At 36.7% G+C, this 25,043-nt stretch overlaps 1 protein-coding gene across 6 annotated transcripts in view; it reads left to right on the forward strand.

The window, feature by feature from the left end:
- LOC106883250 (uncharacterized) overlaps positions 1 to 25,043 on the forward strand; it is a 96,623-nt gene that overhangs the window by 35,316 nt on the left and 36,264 nt on the right. For all 6 annotated transcript variants that reach the window (XM_089349717.1, XM_089349719.1, XM_089349718.1 and 3 more), the window contains 4 exons: positions 18,645 to 18,763; positions 21,596 to 21,701; positions 22,869 to 23,008; positions 23,673 to 23,794. In XM_089349717.1, the coding sequence (XP_089205843.1) occupies positions 18,645 to 18,763; positions 21,596 to 21,701; positions 22,869 to 23,008; positions 23,673 to 23,794 (487 nt within the window). The remainder of the gene's footprint in view (positions 1 to 18,644; positions 18,764 to 21,595; positions 21,702 to 22,868; positions 23,009 to 23,672; positions 23,795 to 25,043) is intronic.

Consider the following 25,043-nt stretch of genomic DNA (forward strand, 5'->3'; position numbering starts at 1 on the left):
CTCTCCCCTACCTTTGGGTAGCGCATTAAGGTTGAGAAATGTTTGCAGGTTGTAGGTAATGTTTTGCTTATGAATTCTTCCAATTGCAAGTTTTCTTTTCAGGTACACGACACTGCTTTTCCTCTTCCCAGGCTACAGGCCCACACCCCCAACACCCATACTGTTAGGATTGGCACTCTCAACGTCGGCACGCTGAAAGGTAGATCTGGTGAAATTGTTGAGATGCTTGAACGGAGATGCGTAGATATGTGCTGCATCCAGGAAGTAAGATGGAGAGGAGGTTCTGCAAGGTTCCTCACAGGCAAAGAACACAGGTACAAGATTTTCTGGGCAGGGAACACTGACGGGGTCGGGGGCGTAGGAATACTTCTAGCGGAGAAATGGGTGGATAAGGTAATCGAGGTCGTTAGAGTAAGTGACAGAGTACTTAAGATCAGACTAGTGCTTCATCATAGATTAGCTACTGTCATCTCAGCCTATGCACCTCAACCTGGGCTACCAGATGGTCTGAAAGACCAATTCTATGACACCCTCTTGCAAACTACCTCGTCGACGAGTGACAGGGACCTTCTCTTTGTGGCTGGAGACTTCAACGGTCATGTCGGACGTCGTGCTGGGGGCTTCCATGGCATACATGGAGGCTATGGCTTCGGTTCCCGCAACGAGGAGGGAACCAGACTGCTGGAGTTCTGTGATGCAACCAATCTTATAGTCTGCAATACCAACTTCAGGAAACCTGCCAGTCACCTAGTCACCTACCGCTCCGGCAGACACTCTAGCCAAATCGACTACATCCTCGCCAGAAATAGGGAAAGAGGGCGGCTTATAAATGCCAAAACCTACCCTGGCGAAGAATGTACCCCACAACATAGATTAGTAGTTAGCGACTTTGGGATCAAGGCAAAATGGGTGCCCAGAATTAGACAGGCTTGGAGAAGAAGGGTGTGGAAGCTTAAAGACCCTGCAAACGGACAGAGACTTAGAGACAAGTTACTTGAAGCATTTAACGAAATAGAAGGGGATATAGCATCATACAACGTGGAAGACAATTGGAGATTTCTGCGGGACAACCTGTTGAAAGCCACCGACCAGATTTGTGGGTGGTGTAAGGTCCCCTCCCAACCCAGAGTAACGTGGTGGTGGAACAAGGAGGTAGACAGGGCTATTAGACAAAAGAAACAAGCTTGGAAGGACTGGAAGAACGGTGGTAGCAGGGAATTGTACCAATGTGCCAGAAGGGAGGCTAGGCGACAGGTTTATTTAGCCAGAGGGGAAGCAGATAAGGAAAGATTTGCCAATGTTCTGCGCCGTGAGGACCAAAGACTCGAGGTATTTCGGGTTGCAAGACAGTGTAGGAGAGAGAATAGTGATGTTGTAGGAGAGAAATGTGTTCGCATGGATGATGGTACGCTTGCATTAAATGAGGATGCAAAGAAAGAGGTCTGGAGATGCCACTACGATAGATTGCTTAATAAAGAGAATGAATGGGAGAAAGAGAGCCTGCCTTATGTCGACCCAATAGAGGGACCAGCTATCCGAGTTGATAGTACCAGGGTAGATAAAGCAATTAAGAGTATGAAGACCGGGAAAGCCCCCGGCCCATCAGGAATCACTGCAGAGATGCTCAAAATATCTGGCAGTGTTGGCTATAGCCTAGTCACCCGTATTACGAACCAGGTGATACACGAAGGAGTCATACCCTATGACTGGTGTAGCAGCATCATAGTCAACTGCTACAAAGGTAAAGGGGACGCTTTAGATACAAATAATTACAGAGGCATCAAGCTGTTAGATCAGGTTATGAAAGTTACAGAGAGGGTCATAGCCCAACTAATTAGGGAGCGAATCAATTTAGATGAGATGCAGTTTGGGTTCGTGCCAGGTAAAAGCACTACTGATGCCTTATTTCTAGTGAGACAGTTGCAAGAGAAATACCTAGCCAAGGATAAACCTCTGTACCTGGCTTTCGTTGACATGGAGAAAGCCTTTGACAGGGTCCCCCGATCCCTTATCTGGTGGTCAATGAGGAAACTTGGGATAGAAGAATGGCTAGTGAGAGCTGTGCGAGCCATGTACAGAGATGCGGCCAGTAAGGTGAGGGTTGGAAATGAGTACAGCAATGAATTCCGGGTAGAGGTAGGGGTCCACCAAGGTTCCGTCCTCAGCCCCCTATTATTTACCATAGTCCTCCAGGCAATCACAGAGGAGTTCAAGACAGGTTGCCCCTGGGAGCTCCTCTATGCTGATGACCTTGCCCTAATTGCGGAGTCACTATCAGAACTAGAGGAGAAGTTTCAGGTGTGGAAGCAAGGTCTAGAATTGAAGGGCCTTAGAGTCAACCTAGCTAAAACCAAAATCCTAATAAGTAGGAAGGTAGATAAAACACAAACCCCTTCAGGTAGATGGCCCTGCTCAGTATGTAGAAAAGGAGTAGGTAGTAACTCTATAAGATGTACCCGGTGCAAGCTATGGACACATAAGAGGTGCAGCAACATCAAAGGCAGGTTAACTAGCAAGTTAGTTTTTGTTTGTGGCAGATGTTCAGGTGCAATAAAGACTGCAAACAAACAGGAAACAACTTCTATCTCATTCCAGGGTGAAAAACTAGAGGTAGTCGATAGCTTCCGCTATCTGGGCGACCAAGTTAGTAGTGGGGGTGGGTGCGCTGAAAGTGTAGCTGCTAGAATAAGAATAGCCTGGGCAAAGTTTAGAGAGCTCTTACCCCTGCTGGCGACAAAGGGACTCTCACTCAGAGTAAAAGGCAGACTGTATGACGCATGCGTACGAACAACCATGCTACATGGCAGTGAAACATGGGCTGTAACTGCTGAGGACATACGTAAGCTCGCAAGGAATGAAGCCAGTATGCTCCGTTGGATGTGTAATGTCAATGTGAATACCCGTCAGAGTGTAAGTATCTTGAGAGAAAAGCTGAACATTAGAAGCATCAGTTGTGGCGTGCAAGAGAGACGATTGCGCTGGTATGGACATGTGGTGAGAATGGAGGAGGATAGCTGCGTGAAAAAGTGCCACACCCTAACAGTTGAGGGAACCCGTGGAAGAGGTAGGCCCAGGAAGACCTGGGCTGAGGTGGTGAGGCAAGACCTTCGTACATTGGGCCTCACCGAGGCGATGACTACGGACCGAGACCTTTGGAAATGGGCTGTGCGTGAGAAGACCCGGCAAGCCAAGTAAGATCGTTGCCAGTGCCCCTGGACTGGTTCTTGTGCGGGTGGCACATGAGATGCACCATTTTGAGCGTGGCCGTTGCCAGTACCGCCTGACTGGCTCCTGTAGGATTTTCGAGCGAGATCGTTGCCAGTGCCCCTGGACTGGCTTGTGCGGGTGGCACATAAAAGACACCATTTCGAGCGTGGCCGTTTTCGTGCGGGTGACACGTAAAAGCACCCACTACACTCTCTGAGTGGTTGGCGTTAGGAAGGGCATCCAGCTGTAGAAACTCTGCCAAATCAGACTGGAGCCTGGTGTTGCCATCCGGTTTCACCAGTCCTCAGTCAAATCGTCCAACCCATGCTAGCATGGAAAGCGGACGTTAAACGATGATGATGATGATGATGATGAAAACAATACCTTGTAGTACTTTTTCTCTCCAGCCCCAAATTCTTCAAAAGAAAAATGTATTTTTTTACTTTGTTATTTGAAACTAAACTATTCTGGTATTGGAAGAATGTTCCAAAATATAATTGAATTTTATTATTTTGCTCTGTTTATATTATTGTGGGAAAGAAGTAGAATATTTTAGGTAAGAGTCACAACCAACAAGTTTATAGAGAATTCACTTTATATTGGCTTTAGGATTAGCAAATCAATTATTGCTACTGTGTTGTGGCTATGATAAAGTATATATATGTCTGTCTATCATCTGTCTCTCTGTTATCTGTCTGTCTGCCTGTTTATATATCTGTCAGTCTAAAGACTATAAGAATAATGTTCACACATGCACATGTTTGGATATACAAAAAGTAAAAGTACTTTGTACATATTTGTCTGAGGCTAATGATTAACTCAGTTGCAATTCTGAGTTTCTTTTCTTTGTGTATTTGTTGAAGCTTATGGACACACAAAAGCAGAAACTCTGAGTGGTAACATATTGAATTATCATATTCGAATGGATTATACATATTGTTGTATAGTCCACTTAAATATATAGATGTAAGGTACAGGTGCAACAAGTATTTCATCTTGCAGTGCAAAAATTAAATATTGACATGAGTATAACTGCAACAATCTGACATTATATTCTGGAAAGTAAGTGTCTTTTAATCATTTGTTGTCTTTAAAAATAAACAAAGATAAATACAACTGGCCTGCTAAGCTGATTTTACTCTGGACTCAGCAGAATGAAGCCTTTAGTTGGTGACCTAATCAGTTATTAATGGCTATGAGATATTTCCATGTATCTCTTAATGGTCAAGGCTGAGTAGATATTGAAAGTGCATACATCACAGCTATAAGCAGTAGCAGCATTTCTTCATGGAGGATATGTTTTTCTCATATGGTAAATGCAATGAAAACTGAAGATGTCCACTTTCAAATTGTCTTATGATTTGGAAAGGATTAACTTTCTTTGCTTGGACAATTGCATTTGTGCCAAAGCTGTTATTTTGGTGCAGTGGGTAATCTAGACACTTCTTGCTTTATGGTAGTTTTGAGATGAAACTGTGCTGCAGTCAAACCTGTATTCTTCCTGCTTACAAATCTTGCTGTCTATTTACTTACAAGAGAGTATTAAGCTGAAAATATTACGAGATAGTATTAAGCTGAAAATAATTTGTGTATCATTTCTCAACTATTTCACTTGAAGCATCATTGCTGTGTGTGTGTGTGTGTGTGTGTGTGTGTGTGTGTGTGTGTGTGTGTGTGTGTGTGTAATGCATAACATTTTTATTAATGTGACTTAATATCTGTTTTAGGTTGTTGATTTGAAATGTTGAGATTCCCTAAGTGTTTTAACCTTTTCTAAAGTTGATGATTGAAAATATTTCTAACAGAGCATTTTCCTTCTCATTATTTTTAATGACAAATTTTCACTATTTTTCTTATCAAATCATTGCTTGAGATATGTTAGTTTTGACTCAGTTGATTGTTTGCTATTTACAAATACCACGACACAGTTTTAGTAATGTCCCATAACAAGGGCACAATGGAAGATTATTGGATTAACAGCTCTTAGGGCTTGGGTTCAAATTCACAATGGGCATTTCATTCTGGATTTAGATTGTACATATAATTTCATTAAGCTGTTGAGAAAGCTATCAGATTGCACTACTGGCGATAGATCGAAATCTTATTTTGTCTGGGGCCTATCTTACATCAACTTGATACTTTGAAACTGAAAATTATATTATCCTTTTGGTTTTGAAGATATTTACATTTTTACTTTATATTAGGGTCAATGTGGCACCATTGAAGACCTTTTTATCACTTATTGAAGTGACTTCAGCCGTCTCCTGTATATCCATTTACTTGGTTTAAAAGACATAGCCATTTCTGATCTACCTTGTTTTTTTTAGCTTTGTTATTGTGTAACTGATATTTATGTAAAACACATTTACTCTTTAATTAACTGCTTAGATTTTATTATAAGGATATATTCAAACTTTATAAACAAGATTGAGACAGTAAGAGCCATAAGCTTACTAAGAGGTAAGCTGTATCTATCACTTATCAGTGCCCATGGTATTGCTATTCCATCATTCTACAGTCTTTTGTCTTCTTTCTATGTTACATTATTTTGCCATACTTAAATGAGTGGGAAATTTTTGGACATGTTCCTAATTGTATTAGTAATTAAAGCTGAATACTCTTCTAGGGCTGATTAATCAATCGTGAAATAAGAATGGATAGTATTGGCAGCTAAACAAGGTGGGGCAAGCAAAGTGTGTAGTTTGCCTAAGAGTATAGCACAGTTACTCTAATATAAATAGACCTCATAATCATGTGATCTGCAGTTCATAATCATGTGATCTGCCTCACAGTAATTAACTGTCCTAAAACCTATCTTCTCATGAGACTCTTTCAGAGCTGAAACTCTTAATTCCTGTTAGTGTTAACTTTGGTGTAGCTTTTATTGAGGAAATCTGTTTAATAGTAGTAACTACCTTTATATTCAGTGATAAGTTCCAAACTTAACATGTCTTGTATGAAACAACAACAAAACCTCTACATGGTTGCTGAACCTGCTGGAAATAGCAACCAAATATTTATTAAATTATACCCTACTTAATATAAAAAAAAAAAAAGTGAAAGGACTACCTTAAAAAAAATGGAATGGTTGCTGGACACCTTTGATCGTAAGTTTGCTCAATTAGAGCTGACCTGTGATTAAATAAACTACAAAAATCAGTACAGTTCAGCTATATTGGTAACTTTTCATGGTCTTGTACCATCTTTATCTTACTGAATATCACCTGTCTTCTTTCATTCCTTTGTTTGTTTTCTGAAGTTGGTGTATGCAAAGGAAGTGGTTATATAGGTTAATTTCATGAACCAGCGGTATCTTTTAATGGGTGATGAAATCCTATTCACTCAAGTGATGTAGAAATAAGAACTGGGGTGTAGATCAGATCAATGCCATTTCCTAAAACATTGGTGAAGTGAGTAAAATAACTCAAATGGGGGTTTGAGATGAAAATGATCACTTACACTAGAACACATCAGTTATATGTATCAACATGTAATTAAAAATGGCAAACAGATTGGGCCAGAAAGTGCCTGTTAAGCTAGTAGTAGAAAACAATCAAGATAAGTCAGTATATGGTGGCTAAGTCCAATAAATTAGTTATCTGGGACAAAGTAAAGTTTGGGTTGAACTAGATGTAATTCATTGCTGAAGATTAAGATTTGTAATGAGTGTACATACGAGTAGAAACAAGGAAAGATTTGTCTCATAGGCCAAAAGAAGCTTTTAGTGACTAGTGCTTAGTTCCAAATTATTTATATGAACATTTGAGATATGATGTCCTGACCAAGAAATTTTCCCCCAGTAATATTCTCAGTTTACATGGTTCCTGACAGATGAGTAGGGATTCAAATACACAATGAAATGCTAGTAGTGGGCTATGGATTTGAATCTAGTAGTTTGATATAGTCTTTTTTAGTACTCTATTCATTGAGAAACTTTACTACATTATTGCATGGATGCGAGAGATGGAAGATGGTTTGGCTGCTCAAAAGTTTGGACCAAAAGAAAATTTGGGATGAGGTAGATAGGTCAAACCTCAAAGGATTGGAGTTTTAATAGAAGACCTGAAAAAAGAGGTAAATAAAAATTTATAAAAAGTAATTAAAGGGGTATGCTGAGTATCCCTCAAACAAGCCAGTATTGTAGCATTAATATTATACTAAATGCTGTCATATCTATGGAAGGCCTAGTAGCTGTATCTCTGTAGTTGTACAGCAGATCTGTTATCTAATTAGTGTTAAACCAGTATTGCTGTTGATGATATAGAAAGCTATATTGTAAATAAGTGGATTAGTGTGTCACTATTTTACCTTTTGTTTCTGTGTCTGATGTGTTTCTGACTAAGAAACTATAATGATATCTGGTTTCACCATGATCTTCAGTCGTTTATGCTAAGGATCAATATCTGAGTTTGATGTTGACTGCAACATCACACAGTTTATTTGTCAAAGCTCACATACTGACAAACATTAGTTGGATAATTCACAAGTTAGTAATGTTGACAAAGTAGAACATGTTACTTGACAGACACGTTATCTAATTGACATTTATAAGGGGTTCTAGATAATAATGATTTCTTCTATAGGTACAAGGCTGATAGTTGAAATGGAGAGTGTAAATCTTCTTTCTGCCATCAAATCAACAAATAACTTCATGATAACTTTTTAGATAAGTGTTATGTGCCTGTCATAGAATGTTTTTGAGAAATTACAAAGATAGTTTCCATCTTGTTTACCGTTAACTAACTTTTACAAGACACCATCTTGTCAGCAAGCCAGAGACAAGCTCAGTATACCTGCCTGAGAACTCAAAATGGAAAAAAGTACCTTCTAGTATTAGTTCCAACTCTTTATAAAGCTATAATGATTCAGCCAGTCTGTCTATATTACTGGTACTCACAGGGCAAAGTTAACCTCAGCAGGATTGAATTCTGGACAAGGCTAAACTATTATAAAATGATTAATCCAACACACTATCATTTTTGTCTTCTACTAATAATTTTTTTTTCACATTGACACAATGGGGAGGGGCACAATTAATCTAGTTGACATCAATACATTACTGGTACTTATTTTAGTGCCTCCCACCTTCCTCAAGCGAATTCAACTTCAAATTATAACTTCTAATATTGCTCCATTGATCCAAGGTTACAGATTTTGGTGAATTTAATTCAGAGGTCAGCAAATTTCTCATATCAATGACCTCTTCATAGAATCGTCAATAACTAATCCTGATCTTGTAAAATAAAATAAAATAAAATGAAAAAATATAATCAATAAAAAAATTCTCAATTGAAAACAATTTCTCTTTTCTTTTGTATCATTACCACTTTTTAATAAGAAATATTTAAAGCAATTTAATGAAAATGCTTAGCAAAATCTATAAAGAACCAGGATAATTCAGACACTGATATATATATATATATATATATATATATATATATATATATATATAATAATATTAGGGACAAAATCCAAAATTACAGGTAAAAACTCAATTAAAATCAATTTATAAGAAATTAAAATTAAATTGAGCTTTAAAGATAAAATATATATAAAATATATAGTTTTAGGGAAAATAACCAAGTTTCAAGAACTCATCGATGAAAATCCACTATCACATATAGAAAAATTAACAATTAAAAGCACATGGATTTCCATCGATGAGTTCTTGAAACCTGGTTATTTCCCCTAAAACTATATATTTTATATATATATATATATATATATATATATATATATATATATATAAATATATGGAATATTTAATGTGAAACATGTGTTTGGTAAATACTGGTTATTTCATTGATATTTGGCTGGAAACCAGTGAGATTTAGCCTTAAATTACTTGGCAGATTCAGTTTGCTAATGAATCAGCAACCTTAATGCTCAAAATCATTCCAAGTGTTTACTGACCCTTTGGATAGCCACATAAACCTGTGGGGGTCAATACTGACCACATAATTGATGCTAGTATCAAGGACATTGGAGTCTGTATATAAACTTCTGACTCTGATGTTAACTCAACAATTTAATATCACAAACTTTTATATGTAACTAGATTACCCATGACCTGTTGGGTCACTGGGAAACTCCTGATATTACACAATATATATTGACTGTGGATAATAAGGCTACTTTTTAGCTCCCTAGCTTGTTAAAGTTTGAATATACAGGCTGTAAGTATGGTAATGAGGCTTTTTAATATTATTAAAGAAGTTACAAAACTATTTAGCATAACATAAAACCTTAAATAAAAAAAAACCAAAAATGGAGACTGTTTTTTATAAAGTAGTACATATTACAATTTAGTCAGGATTGATTCATTTTTACTAGTTCCTGACAATCCAATAATTGCTTCCAACTCTGACTCTACAGCCCTGGCTTGTACTTGATTGGTACTCATTTTATCAGCCTTGGAAGGATGAAAGGTTAATTTGATCCTGTTTTGATTTGAACTTCGGAAAAGAAAGGGACTTGATTAATTACTATAGAGCATTTAGTCTGTCATTGTATCATTTCTTTCACCACAGATTGGAGCCTGGTGTAGCCATCTGGTTTCACCAGTCCACAGTCAAATCGTCCAACCCATGCTAGCATGGAAAGCAGACATTAAACGATGATGATGATGATGATTGCCCTTGACTTCTTATTTTGGTACAAAGCTATTTGTAAATGTGAATGACCTAGCAGAAATGAATGACGAAGTCAACAACAAATAAAATGAATAATAATAATAAAAATTAGCATGCAGACTGCTTCTAGTTAATACATAACAAGCTTGCCATACTTGATGACAAAATCATATTAATTATCAGCATAGTAATACCAAATGACTATAATGTGTAGACGCTGACTGAGAGCTAAGGAATTTAGAGTGACTTATCTTTTGAACTCAAAACATTATGATAGTTAAGTAATATGCTTAGCAATCACATTGGTAGTTGACACAACTGGAGTGATACACAATGATTTATGTAAGGAGATCAACAAATTACTTATAAGGATGGACATTAACATGTTCCAGAAAATTGCTTTACTGGGTAGGATCTGAAAACATTCTTGTTCATAATGAACGTCTTTATTAACATTCAACACTTCTATACATGTTCTTCAAGCTGTCTAATTCTTATTTCAAGACAGAAAACTCTTGATTGCTTTCTCAAACCATAAATAAAGATAGTTATAATGGTTCCTGTATAGGCTATAGGGCTACATCTTCTAAAGGTACATTATTTACAATTGATGGGTATTTGTCCTCATCTTGTTTGTTGTTAACACAACGTTTTGGCTGATATACTCTCCAGCCTTCATCAGGTGTCTTGGGGGAAATTTCGAACCGGGGTTCTCATTCCTAAGGTATTTTTCGATTTTGTTATTATTATTATTATTGTTATTATTCAGGTCACTGCCTGGAATCGAACACAGAATCTTGGGGTTAGTAGCCCGCGCTCTTAATATTATTCTAAATGCTATCATATCTACTTGATTGGTACTCATTTTATCGGCCTTGGCAGGATGAAATGTTAATTTGATCCTGTTTGGATTTGAACTTTGGAAAAGAAAGGGACTTGATTAATTACTATCGTATGGTATAGTGGTTAAGAGTGCGGGCTACTCGCCCCAAAATTCTGAGTTTAATTCCAGGCAGTGACCTGAATAATAATAATAATAATAAAAATAATAATAACAACATCGAAAAATACCTTAGGAATGAGAACCCAGGTTTGAGATTTCCCCAAGACACCTGATGAAGAGAGTATATCAGCTGAAACATTGTGTTAGCAACAAACAAGATTAGGACAAATATCCGTCGATTGTAAATAATGTACATAATTCCTCATCTCTTAAATATAGAACTGTATCTTCTAAAGGTATTTAAATTATGCACTAATTATAATGAAATTAATAATGATGATAATAATTACAAATTTTGACACAAGGCCAGCAAGTTTGGGGGAGGGGGTAAGTTGATTACATCAGCCCCAGTACTCAACTGGTGCAGGGTGGGGCAGAGGTGATGGACGTTTTTGAAATGACTATTACTCAGCCCCAGTAGGAGGGACTATGTCTGACAGGTACCATTCGGTCCCCGGTGTCTTAGCATTTTTTTCTTTTCAGGTGGAAGCCATGGCGCTGTGGACAATAGAGCATCACGTGTTTGCCTATGACAGTTACATGAAGAATAACGAGTCTGTCACGGCAGTTCAGCATAAGTTTCATTGCCGCTTCAACATTCACTGAAATTAGGTTGCTCCCATCTGTAACACAATCTTACGTTGGGTGAATGCATATCTTTCATGCCACCAGTCCCCAGAAAATGTGGAACTTGTCAGACAAGCTTTGATACGGTGTCTGAATCACCTTTCTTGGAGGCATTCCACTGAACTTGGCATCAATAATCGATTGGTAAGGTGTATTTTGCATGAAGACCTGCATTTCTACCCATGCAAGTTGGTCATCGGGCAACAGTTGAAACCATGGGATTATGCACAGTGGCCTAACTTCAAACGTCAGATGGAAGCAATTTTTGAAGCAAATGACAACCTCATTTGTTAATGAGTGATGAAGCTGATTTTCATCTCAGTGGCATGGTGAATCAACGGAACTGTCATTATTGGGCTCTTGAAAATCTGAGAGAACTGCATGAAAGACCACTGCACTGCCCAAAGTGATGGTCTGGTGTGCTGTTGGAAAAGCTGTTATCATTGGTCCTTACTTTTTTTAAGACAATAATGGAAATGCTGTTACTGTGTGAACTCTGAGTGTTACATCAAGGTGATAAACAACTTTGGCTTGAATTACGGTGAATATGTATGCCTATTTGATGTGTGTGGTTTCAGCCGGATGGGGCGACAGCCAGAACATCAATGGACATTCTTCATTCTCTCTTTGGTGACCACTTCATTTCCAGGTTTGCTGACATTCCTTGGCTCCTTTGGTCTCCTGATTTGTCCATGTGTTATTATTTCTTGTGGGGAAACCTCAAGGCATGTGCTTATGCACATAAGCCCTGTACATTAGACGATTTGATGGAATCTATTTGTGTGGAAGTTGTCAAAATTGGCAGAGCAATACTGGAGAGAGTGGAGGCCCACTTTCAAGAACGCCTTCAGAAATGCATTATTGAAAACGGACATCACATGATGGATGTTGTTTTCCACACTTGATTTTGACAAATGTTAATTTAATATGAACACATTGATGTCATTAAAATTTGTTTGCAGCTAAAATTAATGATTTTTTGACTTTTTCAAAAACGTCCATCCCTGTACTTATTTACCAACTTTGAAAGGATGAAAGGCAAAGTCAACCTCAGCGGAATTTGAACTCAGACCATAAAGATGGACAAGATGGTTCTAAGCATTTTGCCCAGCATGCTAATAATTCTGTTTCCTCATTGCTTTAATAACAACAATAATAGCAATAATAATAATAATGGTAGTTTCAAATTTTGGCACTAGGCCATCAATTTTGGAGGTGGGGGTAAGTTGATTTCATCAGTCCCAGTACTTGAGTAGTACTTATTTTATTGACCCTGAAAGGATGAAAGGCAAAGTTGACCATGTTGGAATTTGAACTCAGAATGTAAAGATCAACGAAATGCTGCTCCGCATCGTGTTCGATGTGCTAACAATTCTACCAGCTCACTGCCTTAATAACAATAACAATAATAATAATAATTTCAAACTTTGGCACAAGGTTAGCAGTTTTAGGGGAGAGGTAAGTTGATTACATTGACCCCAGTGCTCAACTGGTACTTAGTTTATCAATCCTGAAAGGACGAAAGGTAAAGTTGACCGTGGCAGGATTTGAACTCTGAATGTAAAGATAGCTAAAATGCTGCTAAGCGTTTTGCCTAGCATGCTAACGATTCTATCAGCTCACCACCACCATAATAATAATAATAAATGCCCTTACACAGTACCAGGTAGTGGTTCTCATGGCTTTTGATCTTAACTGATTGGAAGTGTTATGTACATGTTGTGTCTTGATATAAAAGATGGGCTACAGTAGATATTCTGTTCAACACCTCAGACTTGCTTGTCAGTTGCTTGACCTTAACCATTTGAACATGTCCCTTAGTGACTGACAATGTGTCCCTTCCTGCTGGCCATGGCTTTGTAGTTCTGTTGCAGCAGTCCATGCCATGTCTTACAGCTTTTACAGAGCTTTGAGCAGACTCATGATGTCAGCATTTTGATACCCATCATGAATAATCATCATACAGATAACTCTTTTCCAATATTCAGATTGCTTCTTGTCCTCTGTGACAGCTAACTTTTCCTCAACTACAGCTTTAATCTTTGTGCTTTCCAACACCATTGACTGTTCACCAGTACATCAAGCTGTTCCTGAAAAAAAAAAAGGAAACATAAAGAATCGTCAAATTTATCCCAGACATCTTGTACAAAGCAATTAACACTACATGCTTTCATCAATCTTATTGTCTTTTAATTTGCTGTTTCCTCTTGCTATGCATTAGTTTGTCTCCCTGTCTTTCTCTGACTCTTCTTTGTCCTTATATATATATATATATATATATATTATATAATGAACTAGATATGGTCCTTCAACCTGTCCTAAAAGACAGTAAACAACCCAGCCAACCCATGCCTGGATGGAAAGCAGTCGAAAATTATGATATATGTACATATACATCATAGCGCTTGACAAGTGTTATACATAAAACTCTAAGATTATTGTAAATACTGAAATGCTTTTAGCTTCAAAAAGTCACATACTTTTTGTGTGTTTATATGTATACATATGTGTGTATGTATGTTTGTGTGTGTGAATACACACACACATATTTATTTTCAAAACTAAAGATATTTTGGTAGTTACTAGACTTTCATATCTTACATTTTAAAGTGATTTGGTTTGGCTTGGCCTAGATTTGATGTGTTGGTATCATATTCCTGTTTTATCATGTGAGATCAGAGCTTGCTCTAGGCATTATTTTGTGTCCTTGGGCAGTGACCCTCTAACTCCTGATTCATTACTTCATTGTTTAATTAAAAAAACAACGATTACTTCTCAGTGGCATACTTTGCTGTTATTTTATTAATTATTTTTAATGTTTTCTACTGTAGAGCGAAACCCTTCAGTCTTGCTCATTTTTGAGCATTAATATGGTGAAATGGATCCAGTAATTTAGAAATTAGTAAAGCATCTCTCTTGAAATAAGTTTATATATGAGTGAATATGGGGTCTCTCAATTTACTTGTACCATATTTTTGGCAATATCTAAGAGCCCACTCTTAGCTTTCTTGTAATTTTAATTAACTGGAGTTGCATAAAGTCATTTCTTTTTCTTTTGGAAAAATTAATTCATTGCAGGTGAGGTGTGTTGATTGTTTCAGTCATAAACATTTACAAATTATATACACAGTTACAATTATATTTAAAAAATTACTAATACACAAAACAAATGTACAGGCATACCTCACCCTATGTTGTTAATTGGTTTCAGGAGACATGTCTTAAGTCGAAAAATGACTTAAAACGAATTAACTTGTCTCTAGGCAAAGCTAGGCTGAATTTACTTGTCTCTAGGCTAATCCGATAATAGCCATTCCCAGTTCTATACTTTATTTATGAATGTTTTTCAATAATACATGGTTAATAAAAGCCAATTTTAAACTTACAAACAAATAATTTGTATTTTTTAATACAAGACAGTAAAAAAAAAAGTAATCTAAATTTACAAATACACCTTGGTGGTGTTTACTGTACATCGTGGACACTTTATTTATGAATGCAGTTTGCAATAAGACCTGGTAAAATAAAAGCCTTTTTTAAGCTTAAAAAACAAATTCAGTAATTATTATTATTTTGCAATAGTAATGTGTATTCCATCATTGCTACTATGAAGCATTACGAGCTGATATATTAAGATCTCAGTGACCTAGTCTGCCTGTTTTATAAGAAAAGTACCATAGAGATGCACATCTCAGTACTGAGCAGTAATTACTGTTACAGGTTTAGTTTGAAGAGGCCTGGTCTATACAGAGCTAACTTGCTCTAATAACCCTATGGCAAACAAAAGCTCTCATGAGTTTGCCTGTGGTCTTAAACGTATGTTCTTCCATCTATTATCTTAAAATTATGTATTATATGTAAGAACATTTTAAATATATTTAAGAAACAAATTATCAAAGATCAAAAATTGATTTGATTCATGTAAACTAACATTGAAATCCAATTTGTTAAGTATAATAAACTTTGTTTAAGATATTGATTACCTGAAGACACTTCAAAGACAATAGATTTGTGACTGAATTATTTTTAAAACATAAGTAGATAAAGAGGGTGAATAAATGAAATTGTGAGGAATAGTCATGTTTTATACAGTAGTATTGATATTCACTGCTATTCTATGAGAGGGAAAGTTAAGAGAGAACAGGAATGATATGAAGATTAAAGTTAAAATGATAAAAAAATTCAATAGTTTTGAATCTGCTGTTCCTGTCTGAATAGCTGATGTTTTGATGAGAGCTTTCCTTCATCAGAGTAAACACTTTAGGAAGTTAGAAAAATATTACCTTATATAGAACTTTTAGCTTTGTTTATTGAGTCAATATTCCATCATTTTATTATTTTCCCTTCAATATAATTATTGACAGCTACTATTGTCTGGAATGCAGTACAAATGAATTAAGACTTGTCATATCAGTAGTAACAATTAACTTATGAGTTTCTAGTGTAAAATCATAGATGTTCTGAGTCTGTGAATATTGAGGGCAAGTGGCTTAATGGCTTGTTCTTCAGTGCTACACTCGTATCATGTTCAGTTGGTTTTAAAGAACTTTCTTTTTAACTCATCTCCTTATAGGCAGATTCCAGCACAGAGGTGATTTACATTTATGTTAGTCTCATTGTGATTTTGACTGAAATTTTGGCTTTCTACTGTAGCTTTGAGTTGTGAACAAAATTTGGTTGATGGAAACTTTGTGGAACCTTGTGTGTGTGTATGTATGTATGTATGTATGCACATATACACACACACACGCATATAAGATGTGTATATCTTTCACTCATGTATAGTGGGGAAAAAATGTTGACATTGGTGAGGAAACTGATAAACCAGAACATTCAAACTAATACTTTGTATTTTTTTCTGCCCAAGTTGCACAGGTATTATCTTGTCACTTGCACTATTGGAAATGCAGTAAACTTGTGCTTGCTTCATTGGAAACCTTTAACTGACAATATTATTGTTCTCAAAAATACAGGACTTAATGACAATAATAAAAGTGACATATGAGAATTTTAGTTGTTTGCAAACCAACATGCTATTGATAAGAGCCATATGGGAGATGGAGAGAGAGAGAGAGAGAGAGAGAGAGATACTTACTATGCAGTGTGTTAATCTATTAGTTGACAATAGAGATGAATGTTTCCAAATTATAACTCATCACATTGAGACAATGCTAATCATTTGTAGGGGAAAGATATCTTCTACTAGATTGGTTTCAATACTTCATTGTTACATATTTTATCAAAGCTAGAGAAATGAAAGTCAATTCTGGTGTGATCAGAACTAAATACTACAAAACTAAAATAGTGGTGCTTTGCCATTTGTCATCAACTGGTTCCGTGGTTGAGCATTTTGTGACTGAATCTCTGTTTTAAACAGTTAATTTTATTTTAAGGGAATTGTAATGTAGCTTAACAGAAAAAAGAAAACAAACAAAAAAAAAAAATCAGGAAGTCTGAAAATGAAAAGTTCGGGTGCTATTGCTTCGACAAATTTTATTATAATAGTAGTAGTGTAGGTGATAATAGTAATGATGATGATGATAACAATAATAATAGTAATTTCATCTATTTGCCACAGGCATCAAGTGAGAGGAAAATTACAAAATGGGTTGCAGTTTGTTGGGGTGTACTAAAATCACTGATGAGAGAGGAAAGGTGGTGGGGAGAAATGAGATGGAAAGTATTCATATACAAAGTATATGAATACATGAATAATACAATTCTCTTGATATAAATGAGTCTCCCAGCTAGTGCCAGTCAAGGAACCCTACATATCCAAAATCACACTGATTACCAAGGAAACAAGCCCCTGCCTAACTGTTGCTCGCCAATCTATAAATGCAAGCTTAGAGTACCATTCACTTTAGCCAGTTTTGCCACAGTCACCCATATTTTGAAAAACTTTACTGGAGGAGAGCACTTCCTTTGCCACTTTCACTGTCTTTTCCAGATGAAATTTGAAAAAGTCAATGTGGGCTTGATCAAAGAGGAACATGTTTGACTTTAATGTGTAAAGACTTATACACCACGTAAACTAATTTGCCATAGCCATCAGCTAGAGAAAAACTGCTTGCCCAGTTTCATTAAAAGAGAGCAGTGGCATGATCTTCAGGATGATCTTGGCCAATAGCCATATCTGTCCTATATGCAACAACAGCTATTTGCCATAACGCCACAAATCAGTAATGCTTGGGCATTGTATGAGTGTATGCAGTACAGTTTCATTGCTCTGCATGCATCTTCAACATTTCTGCTTCATAGCATTTCTGTGCCTGTTATCTTCAATCAGTAATATCCTTTGGTACTATTGCCAGGTCAAGGATTTCTAGAAGTTATCCATAGTTATCCTTGGCTTGTAAATCCCCCACAACACATCAGCCAGTTTGTCCTCATTGATGCCTAGAGTTTTCCTGAGGATATCATTACTCTTATCCACCACTAGTCTGCCTTATACTGCTCAAGTGGGGCTTTCGATTATTGCATTGCCTAATTGGTGGCAAGTAGTGAATGCTTGATCACATTCCAGTTGCTAGGTCACCAGTGTTACTCTTTTCTGACTGGTAGAGGACACATGGCCAAAAATGTGTATTACTGGTATTATTTTACCAACACTACAAGGATGAAAAACAAAGATTTTGAAATATGAACTCAGAATGTAGACAAAACTAAATATCTTCAAGATGTTTTATATAGGAATTCATAACTGATTTAGCCATCCATAGTCTCAACGGTGATGATGGTAATAATATTGATTATTATCATTATTATTATTTGACATATTTCTATGTGGCAGGGAAAATTATATTCTGTAAATTTCATGTTTTTCAAAGTATATTTAGTATCATTAGTAAATTGAAATGGCACTAACTTACTGGACTTCGCTCAACAGAAGCTTAACTTCTACATTTTCCACAGAAATAGTAATGATCACAATAAGTGCTAATGGCACTAATGTTTCTACACTTTTTTTTTTTAACATTTAATTGTTCGTCAAGGTTTTGCCTGACCTGTCTATTTGCCTTATTTACTAATTTAACCCAAGAAGTGTGATCTTGTTGAATAGATTTCTTTAATTAAAAGTAACCTTGAGTATTTTTTTCTTTCGTTATTTCTTTCTCAAACTTTTTGATATCTATTTTGTATAACCTTTTTGTATTTTCTTTCAATTCTTCCAGGTGGTTTTGCAATAGTCTTTCTGGCTCGTGCCCAAAATGGCCAAAAGTATGCCCTTAAGCGTATGTATGTCAATAATGAACAAGACTTGGCAGTTTGTAAGAGAGAGATTCAAATTGCGGTGAGTATTCTCCGAGTTGCAAATGAAAGAAATTTTCAAAAATTTAAAATTTAGTTGTTTATATTTTTGGTTTTTATGAAAGTTGAAAACACTTCCAGTGGTGTGTGTGTGTGTGTGTGTGTGTGTGTGTGTGTATGTGTATGTGTGTGTGTGTGTGTGTGTGTGTGTGTGTGTATATATATATATATATATATATATAAAAAATATAATTTGGGTAAAAACCTAATAATGTGCACTTAAAAGCTCTTATGCTGTTATTTGGCCACCACATGTTATCCTACAGTAGGGTATCTTCCAGGGCTGGATACTGATGTGGAACTTTTCTTTACATGAGATTAATATAAGAATAATATAACATGAGCATAGAGGATATTGGGCTTTGATAGTAGATCACAACATTTGATCCTGCACTGCACACCAGCTTTAAGTTGCTGAGTTTATATTTCATACTAGCAGAGATACCCAGCCTCGGGATTAAAATGGCATAGATTTTTATTGCTTTACTTCTTTCAGTCATGTGACTGCGGCCATGGTGGAGCACTGCCGTTGGTCGAAGAAATGAACCACAGGATTTATTCCTTGTAAGCCTAGTACTCATTATGTCAGTGTCTTTTACCAAACCGCTAAGTTAGAGGAAGGTAAACACAGCAACATCAGTTGTCAAACAATAGTGGGGGTACATCATTAAGCAGTAGTGGGGGTCACATCAAGTGGCTTCTAACTGTAGAAGCCTTAACTACAACAGGTTTGTCCCACACACAGAGAATGTTTCTAGTTTCTTTTGGGTACCCCCTTGTATGTGCATCACCACCATTTTAATGTCCACTTTTTCATGCTTGGATTAGTCATATTTTTATGTAGTCAGATGCTCTTTTTGTTGTCAACTCTCACTTTTCTCCAAGTAAGGTATTATTTCTCCCACACCTATGAATAACGAGCAGCTCATGGCTGGCCATGTCTACCAAATTTCACCAACAAGATTTTGGTTAATTTGCATCTTCAGTAGAAAACACCAGCTGACAGCATTCATTCAGTGGGAATGAAGTCTAAACCACTTCATTTTGAAGCAAATTTCTTTATTGTACAGCCATGCCTGCATCTTACCTTTGGTGAATTTTTTTCTCTCTCTATTACCCATTTTTTAATGCTCAAATTTACCTGAGAAGATTACAAAGCTATTTACTTGAGGGTGGTTGTAAATGTCTATATTAAAAATGCAGAAAGTAAATTAGGTATATGACATTGGGAATTTTCAAATGTTCGTGGTTGTGTGGTAAAGTAGCTTCCTTACCAACCACATGGTTCCGGGTTCAGTCCCACTGCGTGGCACCTCGGGCAAATGTCTTCTACTATAGCCTCGGGCCGACCAAAGCCTTGTGAGTGGATTTGGTAGACAGAAACTGAAAGAAGCCCGTCTATATGTATGTGTGTGTTTGTGTTTGTCCCTCCAACATTGGTTTTCAAGCAATGTTGACAACCAATGTTGGTGTGTTTACGTCCCCGTAACTTAACGGTTCGGCAAAAGAGACCAATAGAATAAATACTAGGCTTACAAAGAATAAGTCCTGGGGTCGATTTGCTCGACTAAAGGTGGTGCTCCAGCATGGCTGCAGTCAAATGACTGAAACAAGTAAAAGAATAAAAGAGTAACAGAGTAATATATTAAGGGTTAGATGAGGTGAGTGGGTTGGAAAACTTGCAATAATGGAGATGGCTTTAAGTTTGGAAAGACAAAGCTAAACACTGAAATGAATCCAATATGACAGTTGGCATTATGAAAGGCATCCAGTTATTGATAATAGTAGAAAAAATGTAATTAATATGTTACATATATCATTATCATAATCATTTTTGCATGTTTTTGCATGCATACATCATCATCCTCATTTAATGTCCTCCTTCCATGCTGGCATGGGCTGAACGGTTTGACAGGAGCTGGCCGGGCGGGAGCCTGCGCCATGCTTCTGAGTGTTTTTTGGCATGGTTTTTACGGCTGGATGCCCTTCCTGACACCAACCAACTCATAGAGTGGGCTGAGTGTTTTTTACATGGCACTTGCACAGGTGAGGTCAGTTTTGGCATGGTTTTTACAACTGTATGCCCTTCCAAATGACAACCACTTTACAGTGTGGACTGGGTGCTTTTTAAGTGGTACCTGCATTGGTGTGGACACCAAGTGACTTTCTAAGACAAAGAGTCTTTGAGATGGAAGGGGGCATTGGAGGAGGTGATCTTGTGTCAAATGATAGATTAGAATGTGACAGAGAGGTAGAAATAGATGTCTTGCTGTAGAGGAGGTTCATGGTTACCCAGCCAGAGAGAGAGAATAGAAGAGAAAGAGAGCAAGAGTTAACAGGAATGAGGGCAGAAGCAGTTACCTAGACAGAGATACATACATGATTAGTTGAAATATGTTGAAGCACAATTTTCTATAATTTGATATTCTCCTTGTTACCAACCCTTACATGTTTCCCAGGTAAGGTAGTTTTTCATCTCCGATGGTCCTCACAACAAAAGCAATGAGGCTGCTGAAATGGATAAATGCATATGCCACACTTGGTAAATATTGTGAAGGGCTATAATCTAGCATTTGGGCAATTGTATAACAATATATGGAATCTAATCTAAGAACATGCTGACTACATAGCCTAACTATACTAGTTAGCTTAAACTAATATATGTTGCTATAATCTTACATTTTGGATCATAATAACCTATTGACTTATAACCTAACAACATACTTATAATCTAATCGGAGTTATTCTAAAATCTGTTAAACTTCACTTTAAAAAAATGATTTAATTTTAATCTTTTTATGTTTTCTATTTGTAGAAAACTCTCAGTGGACACAAAAATATTATTAAGTATGTTGACTCCAGTATAACTGTCACTCCTAATAAAGTATATGAGGTGCTGATACTATTGCAGTATTGCAAAGGTATGTTGTCATATTATGCTAATTGAAATGATGAAATTCATAGAGTATATTGATTTATTACACAGCATGGGAATTAGAAATAATTACCTTTTTTATGGAATGGTGAACATTCAATTTGTCATTTTCGCAACTTTGTTACTGTTCTGCAATAATAATAATACAAGGCTAACACAGCTTTCTTATATCATCTGTCCTTTGTTCTATAAATTTTTTTTAGCTAATCATTGGATTAAATACAGAATTTTCAAAAGAATGAAAAATAAAATATGCTGCTTGTCCTATGATATCTATTATCTTTTAATTATTTGCAATTGACTTTTCATATCATTTAAAATTTGTCTTCTGTTTTATTTTCTATCTCAGTTTTCTTTACATCTGTTAGTTACCAAAAGGAGTAGGTATCAGGCTGTTCTGACTTAGCTGTTGTTTAGTTCAAGATCAGCCCTGACTGAGTAGATGTATGAGAATTTTGCTACTGCTTCTAGCAAGTCAAGTGACAATATGGAAACTTTTTTGGATGATTTTCTAAATTAAATCTATTGATTGACTCAGCCTCTTTCTCTCATCTGATTAGTGCTAAAGAAATAAGACTTGAACATTGACTGACCTCTTGGATCTTAAAAAAAAAAATGTACATTATTTACCTGAATCTAAATTAGTGGTTTCTTTTCAACCCCACTTCTTACTCTTCTTTCAATGATTGTAAGCTTTGGTCTTCATGTAGTGTAACTCTAGCAAAGTCATTTTGACAGCTCTTACTTCTTCAAGGTGTAGTCCACAGGAAGAGTTGACCTCAGCAGTGCAAGATAATGAAACATTTGTAAGTTTTACAAAATTGCTACCACTTAAACCAGCAAAATGTTCTTACTCTATAATACATATTTCCAACTGAGAAGGCAAGAGGGCTACGCTATACGTACAATGCTTTGTACTTTGTTTTATCAACTTTAGCAGGATTTGAAGTTGATGGTCTAATACTTGTTTCTAATGGATGTTTCTGCATTAATAGTAATAATATTGATTTCTTACATTGGTTACAAATTTATGCTGGAAATATTTTCTATTCACTGGATTTTAAGTTAAAATCTTTTAAATTGTAATGTTATCATTCAAATTGCATTTTAATTTTATTATATTTTTGTATTCTTTTACAATTTTCATTGAAAGGCCATGTAATGCAAATGATGTCTGAAAGAATTAATACAGGTTTCAGTGAAAAAGAAGTTTTCAGCATTTTCTGTGATGTTTGTGAAGCGGTTTCCAGATTGCACCATTGTCAAACACCAATTATCCACAGAGATTTAAAGGTAGCTTTGTTTTTCTTAAACATTTTTCTATTAGTAATGTAATAAAGTAGAATTAATTTGTATTTATTATTTACTATGAACTGCTGATACTGCCACTGTAATTTTGTCCTCCTTTGTATTCAGCTGCCAAATTGAGTCTCTAAGTTAACTGTAGCAAGAAGTGTGCAGAATGTAGGAGTTAGCTGTATGTTATTCAGTTGCTGACCTATTAGTCAAAGACGTTATACTGAAAACGAAATCCCCTTTGTTTTATGGTAGAAAGTTTATGTGAAATGAGAGCCATGTTGATGAACCAAACCAACAAATGATTTTCTGTCTGACTTCGTTGAAACTTAATATTAATTACAATCAGGAAGAAAAATTATTCATCTTTAATCAGACATTACAGAATTTTTTGTGTTTCAAATTTACATGTTTTATGTGGTTTTTCTAATTAATTAGAAATAATGTATTTGTTTCTAATTTATTTTCTGATGTAGAGGTCACACATCTAGAATGTAGGTAACCTTGTTCATGATGTTTTGAGTTTGTGGGTGCTTCCTGTTTGTGTTTTTAACACGTTAGCAAATTGGAGTTGTATTTACAAATTTGAGAATGCCTGGTTAGATCCAATTTCAACTGTGAATACATTGAATAACCATTGTTCATTGCATTTTCTTTATAGGTGGAAAATATTCTGCGTGAAGATAGTGGAAATTATGTACTTTGTGATTTTGGTAGTGCCACAGCTAAGTTTCTCAATCCTGTACAGCATGGTGTTGCACAAGTTGAAGAGGAAATTCGTAGGTAAGTTATCTTGTTTTTCTTTTTTTAAATCATAAAATGAAGACCCCATCATATATATATATGTGTGTGTGTGTATATATATATATATATATGTGTGCAGAAAACAACCTTTACCACACTCTAGGGTGAAAAACTAGAAGTAGTTGATAGCTTCCCTACCTAGGTGACCCAGTTTGTCACGGGGGAGGGTGCACTGAAAGTGTAGCTGCTAGAATAAGAATAGCCTGGGCAAAGTTTACAAAGCTCTTACCTCTGCTGGTGACAAAGGGCCTCTCACTCAGAGAAAAAGGCAGACTGTATGACGCATGTGTACGAACAGCCATGCTACATGGCAGTGAAACATGGGCCGTGACTGCTGAGGACATGCGTAAGCTTGCAAGAAACGAAACCAGTATGCTTTGATGGATGTGTAATGTAAGTGTGCATACTCGACAATGTAAGTGCCTCGAGGGAAAAGTTAGACATAAGATGCATCAGTTGTGGTATGCAAGAGAGACAATTGCACTGGTATGGTAATGTGGTGAGAATGGATGAGGATAGCTGTGTGAAAAAGTGCCACACCCTAGCAGTTGAGGGAACCTGTGGAAGAGGTAGACCCAGGAAGACCTGGGATGAGGTGGTGAAGCACGACCTTCGAACCTTAGGCCTCGCCAAGGCAATGACCAGTGACCGGGACCTTTGGAAATATGCAGTACGTGAGAAGACCTGGCAAGGCAAGTGAAATCGAAATTGAACCATACTCGATGACTGGTCACCGTGCCAGTGGAGCACTAACAGCACTGTCGAGCGTGTTCATTGCCAGAGCAGCTGTCTGGCTTCCGTGCTAGTGGCCTGTAAATAGCCCCATTAGAGCGTAATCGTTACCAACGTTGCCTTCTAGCACTTGTGCTGGTGGCACGTTAGGAAATCATTCGAGCGAGGTCGTTGCCAGTGCCGCTGGACTGGCTCCCATGCAGGTGGCACGTAAAGGAACACCTTTTAAGCGTGGCCGTTGCCAGTACTGTGTGACTGGCCCTTGTGCTGGTGGCACGTAAAAGCACCCACTACACTCTCGGAGTGGTTGCCGTTTGGAAGGGCATCCAGCTGTAGAAACTCCGCCAGATCAGATTCGAGCCTGGTGCAGCCTTCTGGCTTGCCCGTCCTCAGTCAAATCGTCCAACCCATGCTAGCATGGAAAGCGGGTATTAAACGATGATGATGATGATGATGATATATATATATATATATATGTACACACGCACACACCAAA

The sequence above is a fragment of the Octopus bimaculoides genome, chromosome 3 (genome assembly GCF_046866305.1).
Source record: "Octopus bimaculoides isolate indiv1 chromosome 3, ASM4686630v1, whole genome shotgun sequence".
Taxonomy (NCBI): Eukaryota; Metazoa; Mollusca; class Cephalopoda; order Octopoda; family Octopodidae; genus Octopus; species Octopus bimaculoides.